The sequence below is a fragment of the Punica granatum genome, chromosome 4, assembly GCF_007655135.1.
Source record: "Punica granatum isolate Tunisia-2019 chromosome 4, ASM765513v2, whole genome shotgun sequence".
NCBI lineage: Eukaryota > Viridiplantae > Streptophyta > Magnoliopsida > Myrtales > Lythraceae > Punica > Punica granatum.
The window spans coordinates 33586878-33597112 of record NC_045130.1 but is presented as its reverse complement, the minus strand read 5'-3'; the positions used below and the strand labels follow the sequence as shown (position 1 = coordinate 33597112).

The window sequence follows — 10235 nt, the reverse complement described above, 5'->3', positions numbered from 1 at the left end:
ATCCAGGTCCGATAAATAAAAGGAAAGCAATATCTATGACTAAATTAGGGTGTCCTAAGTATGGTATACAAGGATATGTACATAAGTTAATTCTCACCATTTATAACTTATGTACGTATCCTTGTATACCATACTTAGAACATTCATACTTAGGATATGTACATAAGTTATAAATGGTAAGGAAATAATTCTTACCATTGTAACATATGTACATATCTTTGTATACCATACTTAGAACATCCTAGTTTAGCCATAGAATGATTGAAACAAAGCATCTTCTTTTCGCCCCAATTCCATTCTTGACATAAGGATGCATGACATACTTGTAACAGGAATTTAAGGCCCGATGGCTGCCACTTGCGATCTTCATGGCCTCAACCGGTTCAAAATTTCTTTCCACCATCCTCGGTTATAAGGGAGAGTCATGATCTATTATAAGGAAATAAAAATCTTAATAAAAGGGCACAAATAATCCTACCATGATCATCGAACCAAAAATCTCCCTTACTCACTAGATGAGGGCGCGTACCACTATACGCTGCGACCTTTCTCTCAATTCAATAAAATTTAATCAACATTTGGGGAGGTTGACTTGTGCAGGTTTGGAGTAATTAATTAGTTAATGTAATTCTCCCCGAAAAAATTAGTTAATTTAATTAATTCCTTCCGTTTTTCTCATTGATTCCTAGCAATTTTTGTCATAAATCTAATTCCAACTTCTTTCTTCAATGGGTGTTACAAACTACTTCTTGCTCTATAAATAGGTTTATTACCACATTGTCTTCTCTCATCTTATATCTTTATCACCAACAACCTCATTAGAATTAGCTGCACGCCAATTCCCGAGTTTCACTCCGTTTTCCATTCCCGAACTCCATCAACTTAAACACCAAACCCTTTTCATCACCATGAAATCGAAAGCTATCCTGTTGAAGCAGCTCTTAGTGGTTTATCTCTTATTCTCCTTCATCCTTTTCACTTCGGCAGTTCCTTCAACCAGTAAGCTTTCCTTCCTTCGTTTATCAAATGGTCGGGAGAGACAATATTTTGAGAATTTCAACAGAATCTTTCGTATGTTTTTTAAAATTATACTATATAGCTTCTTTTTTTTTTTTTTAATAATGTTGTGCATCGACTGATTGCAATTCCTGCTTGGTTAATAATGTGTAGGAAGCCTCAAGTCAAGCGTAGCAGACATCTCAGTCCCACACTTGGTCCCTGATCAGGTAGTCTTCTTTAACCTCAATGATTCGAGCGAGGAACTTAGATCAGCATTCTAAATTTACGCGTTTGTCGAATATTTTGATTGGTTGAGTAGCTAAATGAGCATACTGAGACTAGGTGACCAATCTCTGTATTAACATTTAGTGGCCATACCCGATGGGCGCTGGCTTATGATCTGCTTCTATGGAATCAAATTCTTTATATATATATATATATATATAGTTAACGTTTTCGTTTTTTTATTTTTAGGAGGAGGAATTGGAGGGGGAAGGCTCGGGAAGAGGATTTATCAAGGGGAGGATGGATTTCGAAACCAATGATTATCCCGAACCAGGTCCCGACCCTGGCCACGAACCTAAAGTCCCCTCGCCTCTGGGGTCACCCTCGCCTCCGGGGTCACCTTAATGTACTTCGTCTTCAATCACATATATAAAGTATAATTATATATCAAATATATACAAATAAATAACTCCAGTCAATGATAAGATCTCAAATTTCTATTGGACCTCCTATATGAATTTCGGTTTCTGGTCTAGAATATGATCAAGGTCTGTCAAATCAGGCCGTTAACAAAAGCCCAACACAAGACGGCCCAAATGTTTGGGCTGAATGGCCCAGGCCCAAAGATAGCGTCGGGATTCATCGGATTGGCTTGTTACAGAAGGGAAAATTTATTAATGGTGTAATTTAACTATCGTAGTAGTTAACTTAATGACTCTGACTACCGTTCTCTGATAGTTTGCCTGAACTCAAGACCGGAATCTTAAATGCTCAGAACAACTTAGAGTATTTATGCAGATATATTGTTGCAGATTTGGTGATTGTGCCGATCTGCGACGTCTCGTTTGTCGACCGTAAACCCAGTCAACTACAGTTGCTGCTGCTCTCTATTTTATACGATAAAGTGCTCTTGAGAATGCGACATCTTCAGTCACTCTCAGAAATTTTTATCTGTTTCTCGAAGTTTGATCAGTCTTCGCTGTTGTTCGCGTAGTCCTGATGGAACATCACTTCCTCCACAAAGTAGGTATCGGATCAAGTCAAATGCGAATGCGTATAGAAACTGCTTCATCTCTTATGTTGAATGATGGCTGTGCCTCGTGGGACAGAAAGGGTTGCACTTGCATCCATTCTCCGTCGAGGTCGAGATTCTGTTAAGGTCTTTCAAATCTATCACTGCGCTTATGTTTTGGGTGAATGCATGGCCAGGTTATCATTTTTAAGTGCACCCTCTTCCCTTGGAGGACAGTTTAATTTTCTCGGCAGGTATACCATTCCATGCTAATCTCTAAACTATCCCGCTGATTCAACCTCCACTGTCTTCGCTGATTCCTCTGCTACCTATTCCGGGTTTCACTCCGCCGTCTCCACCACCGGCACCATTCCTTCCTATTCCTCCGCCACTAATTCCATTCCCAGGAGCGACTCTGCCCCTGCCATCACCTCCACCACCACCGGCTTTCCCGGTCCCTCTCCCTCTTTTCCTTCCGTTGCTGTCCCCATTCCCTGAGACGTCCCTGGCTTCGCCATCTATATTGTTCAACAAAAGCAAGACTGCTCCTTTATAGTACCATGCAAACATGAACAGATTACAGTCTTTAGTATTATTTTTCCCATCACATATACATTACATCTGAACATTTGTGGCATGCCTTGTCAGGAAAGGGAAGGAGCAGGACAGCGTACGAATGTCTGAATCATTGTGCGTAGTTACTGTAAATTTCAACTTCCCGATCATCAAATTTCAAGCGTGAAACTGACCATGAGTCGGCCTAGTGGTTCAAAGAGCAGAATGCCAATTTTGTCCCAAACACTGTCCTATGAGACCTCATCTAGGGCGATTTAAGCACGTGCAAAGATCACCGGAACAATCCATTTCACAATAATGATCTGATTCTGCCATGTTCAGGCATTAGCCCAACTCTGATTTTTTTGGTAATTAACTAACTATAATTATTATTCCATTTAAGTTGCCCGAAATTCTGTCGTTCCATTCCAAACTTGGTTCTTTTACAGCTTCTAGTGAAACAAAAATCTTCTCGAGAGGTCATATTCAGTTAACTGACATAGAACTGAACTAGCTTCATTTTGTTAAGAAAGATATAAAAATGGAATTTTTTGGTAAAATATGAAAATTGAAATCAGTTTAAGCTGAAAGTGTATAAAAATAGTAAATAAGTCACTATAAGAGTGGCCAATTCCATTTCCAAAGAAGAATCATACCAAAGGCCTTCTTTCATCGATCATCTTCCCACAGGCAAGAAATTAGTGTCGACCTTTGTATTCATCTCGTTCCTCCTAGCCAATGCACTGTCCATCGTCTGCTTCGCACCGCCCTCTCAGCCCGAACATATCTTCCTTTTGGCGGGGCAGAGCAACATGGTGGGCCGTGGCGGTGTCCACGAAGAGGCCGGCCATCGCTTAGTGTGGAACGGAATCGTACCTGAGGAGTTCAAACCCAATGACTCGATCATGCGGCTTGATGTGGACATGAACTGGGTCGAGGCTGAGGAGCCAATCCATGCCGGCATATACAAGATACAACCTGTTACGGGTCTCGGGCCTGCGATGCCATTTGCCAAGGGGATCCTGGAACGCAACCCAAGCTATGGAACTATTGGGCTCGTCCCGTGTGCCCTGGATGGGAGCAGCATAAGCAGGTGGCAGCGGGGGAGGTACGTGTACGGTAACTTGACGACGAGAGCCGAGGCAGCAGTGAAGAGCGGTGGCAAGATGGAAGCACTCCTGTGGTGGCAGGGCGGAGCAGATTCGGATAACATAGACAAAGCACGCAAATACAAGGAGGACCTGACCAAGTTCTTCCAAGATATCCGAGCCGATCTTAAGTTGCCAAAGCTTCTAATCATTCAGGTAGAAACCATTCCTTCTTCGCCTTAGCCCCGCCACTCCTTCCTTCGACTTCCTTCCTGTTCTCGTACATATCTGTGATATACACAGGTCGTGATACCGCCGGGGAGGAAACCATTTACTGGTATAGTCCGAGAGGCTCAGTTGTCACTGAACGTTCCGAATGTGGAGAACGTCAATCCACACGTCCTGCCCTTGGAAGCAGATGGAATCCATGTGACTGCTCAAGCCCAGGTTACAGTGGGCAAGCTTCTATCCAACAAGTTCCTCGAGGTGACCAGCAAGAAAACTACAACTCAGGTTTGTGGATTTCCCTTCTCCTAGATTTCGTATAATCAAAGTTCGATATGCTTGCCGCGAACCGACAAACAAACTTTTCACTTTTCTGTTTCTGCAGTGACGAGGAAGCTGTCGCATTACGGTGTACTGAATTATCGAGGAAAAGCACTGCTCGCTATCCATCACATGTCCATTAATCCATCAATCCGGCCACATGAATGATTAAATCAGTCAGTTACTGTAATACCGAGAACTTTGTACTGAGATTTGCCAAGGCTATGAGAGACCTTATAAGCTCAATATGTAGAGAACATATCCGCTGTCACTCATCATTTCATTGTCATTGTCATTGTTAATCCCATTGTAACGAGTCTTCCTGACACTTTTATATATGCAAGATTTTCTCTTTAATTTTCAATTAATTTGCATGAGTTTTAATTTACGAATCAGTTTAACTAAATTATACTAGAAATTTTACCAACCCGTGTTCGATTTTATTTGCATGCTGAGAAAGAGTTTATAATGATGCCCTTGTAATCTCGTATGCCCTGAGGCAAGTGTGGCTGTCACTGGTCCGCAAGTAGTCTCCTGAACATGCAGGGACCACACTTTGTTTCCGGTTTGGCATCTTCTCTTCAGCACCATTTCTCTCTCTCACATTATTGACCCATCAGTTCGATAGACCGAACAAATCACAGTCTAGAAAATGAAATTAAACTTTCATGACATAGTCATTCTTTTTAAAATGTCGAATCATGATGATGAGACGAGCCAATTGCATGACAAGCTTAGCATTATTAATTTCCTTTTCCCTCAGATTCAGACGAAACAAGACATTATTTCAAAAAGGAAGACATTGTTTCAAAGTTGATTCGATTGGATTAAACGTTAGTTATCCAGCTATAAATTCAGAAAAGAAAAGAAATATATATATAAGAAAATCCATGTTTCTAAGAAAAATATTGTTTATATGGCACATAGAAAATCCATGTTTCTATAACAATATAGCCGATTTTCATACATCATATCATAAGATCGACCGATTGAATGTGCCGAGAAAGTTCCTTACAAGACTTCCTATCACGTACTCGATCTTAAGGGGGGGAAAAAGAGGATATAGCTAAGGATTTGAAAGTGCAACATCACAAGGTAGTAGTCAATTTTTTCTTGGGTAAATGTTGTGATAATTCCGTACTAATGTCCATTATTTTGGATTGTAGGACCCCAGCAAGTTCCTTCGTCAGATTCAAGATTAAACATACATTTCGAAAGGCCAACGCAGTTGTGGACTCACTCACTTGGATAGCTCGTGAAGACTTGCAAGCTCAGGAAGCAACTATCTACTTTGATTCTCATCCTGTTAGGGCACTAGACTTTATATTATTAGATTAGATGGGTGTTGATACTACCCCTACTATTTGTACTAATCGACATGTCTCGATGAATCTTGAATAGTTAAAGTTTATTAATATTATTCCTTTTCTACCAAAAAAAAAGAAAGTGCAACATGTGTGACGTACGTAATTTTAACAGAAATTGTGGCTGCCACTTTTCTTTATTCATAAAAAAAGGGTGGCAGCCACTTGTGATCTTCATGGGATCGATCGATTACATATTGATAAGTAACAAGAACACAAGATATCCAGCTGTACCCAAAATAAAATATAATAAATTATTTCAAGCCAAACTATTCCTCAGCGAGTAATATTGGACCATAAAACAAATTTGTACCCTAAAAAGGCAGGCCTCTGTGTTTTCACATGCAAGATTATCAACGTCCACCAGTTTCTTTCTCTAGTTGAAATACGAGTGTTGTTAATCTATTGACTAAAATTTATTTTTTATTCGAATATTAGTTTCATATTGACCACAAAGTATTTTTAGAGAACTTTAAATTCTCGTAAATTAAATGAAACCCACCTACTAAAAGCGTAATTTGTGAAGTGTACTAATATGGTCTCATGATTTAGTCCTACAGTTTGACTCTCATTAAACAAATGAAAAACATTGTAGCAACCCTTCTACGCGTATCCATATATCACATGCATGTGTGTGTGTATATATATATATAAAATATACATATTAATTTGTAGTTTTGTATATGTTAGAAGGCATAAAATCATCGCACAAACATCCAAAATATGCTTCAAAATACATGTTCTGTCCCACTGGCATTGACCATTGCTGCTTACGCCCCCACGGTTTCATGATTTCATTCACTATCACGGGACTCCTCTCACGCACTATATATATCTGTTGTAAGGTGATCTCCCCTCCATCCTCATTCCCACAAGAACTCATCAATCTCTTGTGTCCTTCCCAATTCTTAACCAAATCGTAGTACCGTAACGCGATACAATCAGAGAGGAGTAATTCTTTCCAATATTTACTTTGGTAAATCAAAAATGGGAAGAGTTGCGATAATGATTTTCGGGTTCCTTCTGTACTTACTTCCAAACTTGGCAATGGCTGAGCTGAGAGTCGGGTTCTACAATTCGACATGCCCTAGAGCTGAGGCCATCATCAGCGGAGTGGTTCAGAACAGGTTCAAAGCCGATCGCTCTATCACTGCCGCATTTCTTCGCATGCATTTCCACGACTGTTTCGTTAGGGTAAGTTCTCTTGATCTGATCGTCATCGATCTATATCGGAAAGATAAAGATCTATACGGATAAGGTGCATATTAGTTACAGTAGACAATAGTTAAGTTATGCATCACTCGCTAAAGTACCTCCATACTCAATGGCTTCAGGGTTGTGATGCGTCCATCCTCATAGACTCCACCCCGAAGAAGCAATCCGAGAAATCCGCTGGCCCAAACCTAACTGTCCGGGGATTTGAAATTATCGATGAGGCCAAGAAAGCACTAGAGGCTGCATGCCCTTCGACGGTCTCATGTGCTGATATAATCACCGTAGCCACCCGGGACTCGGTCTCCTTGGCTGGTGGACCAACATATGACATCCCCACAGGTCGGCGAGATGGCATGGTTTCCACCCCATCAGACGTGAACCTCCCGGGCCCAAGCTTCACTGTGCCGCAGGCACTTCAGGCCTTCAAATCCAAGGGCTTCACACTCACCGAAATGGTGGTCCTTCTCGGGGGCCACACTGTGGGAGTGGCACACTGCGGATTCTTCCAAGACCGCCTCTCGAACTTCCAAGGCACCAGGTTGCCCGACCCGTCGATGGACCCAGCTCTGGTCTCCCAGCTTAATAAGACATGTGGGTCGGGCACCGGCGGGGTGGACCCCACCGCTTTCCTGGATCAGGGGACGTCATTCATAGTTGATAATCAGTTTTACAGCCAAGTGCTCAAGAAGAGAGGGATTCTCCAAATAGACCAGGAGCTCGGGTTGGACAAATCAAGCACCGGGATCGTGTCAAGGCTTGCAGCGGACAATGCCGAGTTTCAGAGGAGCTTCGCGAGGGCAATGGTAAAGATGGGGAACGTCCAAGTTCTTACAGGAAATGCCGGGGAAATCAGGAAAAATTGCCGCGTCTTCAATAATCAGCGGCAATAGCAAGACGTGCACATGCACCTGCAATATCAACAATTAAAAAGCCCAAAGGGTCTGATCCATACCTAATAACATTTTCTCTTTCGATTATCAAACATTTTTACTTGTTAATTCTTTTTTATTGCTTCAATTTTCGTTTTTTTTATAGTTCTAATCGTGTAGGAGGCAAACGGGACTGCCTAAAAAGTTATAATCGTTAATCTGCTATCCATTTGTAGACTCTTTTTAGTGTCATATCAATGCTGTCTACTCTTTTATGATTTCTTTCTTCTTTTTTTTTTGGATGAATTATCAAGGTTGTTTTCTCATATAGACCTATATATACTTATATATATAGTACAAAGTTTGTGTATGATTTTTTTTCATACATTCCAAAAGTCATAAAACAATAATGGCCTGTTTGTTTTCAGGGTTAAAATAAAAAAATTTTAACTTTAACTTTAACTCAACCCACTACACAACAAAAATACACATTTTCCAAGTCAAAAATTTTAACTTTAACTTTAACTCAACACACTACATAATATTTTGTCTTTTTCCACAATCAAAATCAAAGTTACTTTAACTCTGAAACCAAACGCACCATAAGAGTTCACTAATTCTTCTTGATTTTTAGAAGTATCACAATACATACATACATATATATATATATATATACTGTTGACAAAAATAGATTTTTGTGTCTAGTGATACAGTACTATGTAGGATACCCATTACACATAATACGTTCAAGGAAAATCCACCAATAGGAGTAAAAAATTAAAAATAAATAATTTTGTGGGTCTCGACCGGTTCAAAATTTCTTTCCACCATCCCCGGTTATAAGGGAGAGTCATGATTTATTATAAGGAAATAAAAATCCTAATAAAAGGGCACAAATAGTCCTACCATGATCATTGAACCAAGAATCTCCCTTACTCACTAGATGAGAGCGCGTACCACTATACGCTGCGACCTGTTTCTCAATTCCATAAAATTTAATCAACATTTGGGGAGGTTGACTTGTGCAGGTTTGGAGTAATTAATTAGTTAATGTAATTCTCCACCGAAAAATTAATTTAATTAATTCCTTCCGTTTTTCTCATTGATTCCTAGCAATTTTTGTCATAAATCTAATTCCGACTTCTTTTTCAATGGGTGTTACAAACTATTTCTTGCTCTATAAATAGGTTTATTACCACATTGTCTTCTCTCATCTTATATCTTTATCACCAACAACCTCATTAGAATTAGCTGCACACCAATTCCCGAGTTTCACTCCGTTTTCCATTCCCGAACTCCATCAACTTAAACACCAAACCCTTTTCATCACCATGAAATCGAAAGCTATCCTGTTGAAGCAGCTCTTACTGGTTTATCTCTTCTTCTCCTTCATCCTTTTCACTTCGGCAGTTCCTTCAACCAGTAAGCTTTCCTTCCTCCGTTTATCAAATGGTCGGGAGAGACAATATTTTGAGAAGTTCAACAGAATCTTTCGTATGTTTTTTAAAATTATACTATATAGCTTCTTCTTCTTCTTCTTTTTTAATTATGTTGTGCATCGACTGATTGCAATTCCTGCTTGGTTAATAATGTGTAGGAAGCCTCAAGTCAAGCGTAGAAGACATCTCAGTCCCACACTTGGTCCCTGATCAGGTAGTCTTCTTTAACCTCAATGATTCGAGCGAGGAACTTAGATCAGCATTCTAAATTTACGCGTTTGTCGAATATTTTGATTGGTTGAGTAGCTAAATGAGCATACTGAGACTAAGTGACCAATCTTATGTACGTTCAATTTCGTGCACTCTGTATTAACATTTAGTGGCCATACCCGATGGGCGCTGGCTTATGATCTGCTTCCATGGAATCAAATTCTTTATATATATATATATATATAGTTAACGTTTTCGTTTTTTTATTTTTAGGAGGAGGAATTGGAGGGGGAAGGCTCGGGAAGAGGATTTATCAAGGGGAGGATGGATTTCGAAACCAATGATTATCCCAACCCAGGTCCCGACCCTGGCCACGAACCTAAAGTTCCCTCGCCTCCGGGGTCACCTTAATGTACTTGGTCTTCAATCACATATATGAAGTATAATCATATATCAAATATATACAAATAAATAACTCCAGATGTCGTTAATATATTCATACGTACAATTAATTTATTGTACAGATGAGGGTCAAATTAAGCCTCAAGGAGAGATTTTACGTTTTCCAGTCAATGATACGATCTCAAATTTCTATTGGACCTCCCATATGAATTTCGGTTTCTGGTCTAGAATATGATCAAGGTCCGTCAAATCAGGCCGTTAACAAAAGCCCAACACAAGACGGCCCAAATTGTTGGGCTGAATGGCCCAGG

At 40.0% G+C, this 10235-nt stretch overlaps 3 protein-coding genes across 3 annotated transcripts; all 3 read left to right on the top strand.

The window, feature by feature from the left end:
* The first annotated feature begins 819 nt into the window (after positions 1-819).
* Positions 820-1887, top strand: LOC116206121. The gene is made up of 3 exons (XM_031538893.1): positions 820-999; positions 1171-1226; positions 1474-1887. Exons 1-3 carry the CDS (start codon positions 909-911, stop codon positions 1627-1629), a joined length of 303 nt encoding a protein of 100 aa, XP_031394753.1. The 5' UTR covers positions 820-908; the 3' UTR covers positions 1630-1887.
* A 1311-nt stretch (positions 1888-3198) lies between these two features.
* Positions 3199-4789, top strand: LOC116206433 (probable carbohydrate esterase At4g34215). The gene is made up of 3 exons (XM_031539306.1): positions 3199-4095; positions 4183-4392; positions 4490-4789. The coding sequence occupies exons 1-3, from the start codon at positions 3604-3606 to the stop codon at positions 4490-4492; spliced, it is 705 nt and encodes a 234-aa protein (XP_031395166.1). The 5' UTR covers positions 3199-3603; the 3' UTR covers positions 4493-4789.
* A 1853-nt stretch (positions 4790-6642) lies between these two features.
* Positions 6643-8199, top strand: LOC116206432 (peroxidase 44-like). Its single transcript, XM_031539304.1, has 2 exons — positions 6643-6983; positions 7124-8199. The coding sequence occupies exons 1-2, from the start codon at positions 6777-6779 to the stop codon at positions 7892-7894; spliced, it is 978 nt and encodes a 325-aa protein (XP_031395164.1). The 5' UTR covers positions 6643-6776; the 3' UTR covers positions 7895-8199.
* The last annotated feature ends 2036 nt before the right edge of the window (positions 8200-10235 follow it).

Excerpts from the sequence above, each read along its gene's own strand:
- LOC116206121 (XM_031538893.1), top strand. The coding sequence starts at position 909 with ATGAAATCGAAAGCTATCCTGTTGAAGCAGCTCTTAGTGGTTTATCTC. Across the intron at positions 1,000-1,170 it reads TTCGGCAGTTCCTTCAACCA|GAAGCCTCAAGTCAAGCGTA; the intron begins GTAAGCTTTCCT and ends AATAATGTGTAG. Across the intron at positions 1,227-1,473 it reads CACACTTGGTCCCTGATCAG|GAGGAGGAATTGGAGGGGGA; the intron begins GTAGTCTTCTTT and ends TTTTATTTTTAG.
- LOC116206433 (XM_031539306.1), top strand. The coding sequence starts at position 3,604 with ATGGTGGGCCGTGGCGGTGTCCACGAAGAGGCCGGCCATCGCTTAGTG. Across the intron at positions 4,096-4,182 it reads CAAAGCTTCTAATCATTCAG|GTCGTGATACCGCCGGGGAG; the intron begins GTAGAAACCATT and ends TGATATACACAG.
- LOC116206432 (XM_031539304.1), top strand. The coding sequence starts at position 6,777 with ATGGGAAGAGTTGCGATAATGATTTTCGGGTTCCTTCTGTACTTACTT. Across the intron at positions 6,984-7,123 it reads TCCACGACTGTTTCGTTAGG|GGTTGTGATGCGTCCATCCT; the intron begins GTAAGTTCTCTT and ends CAATGGCTTCAG.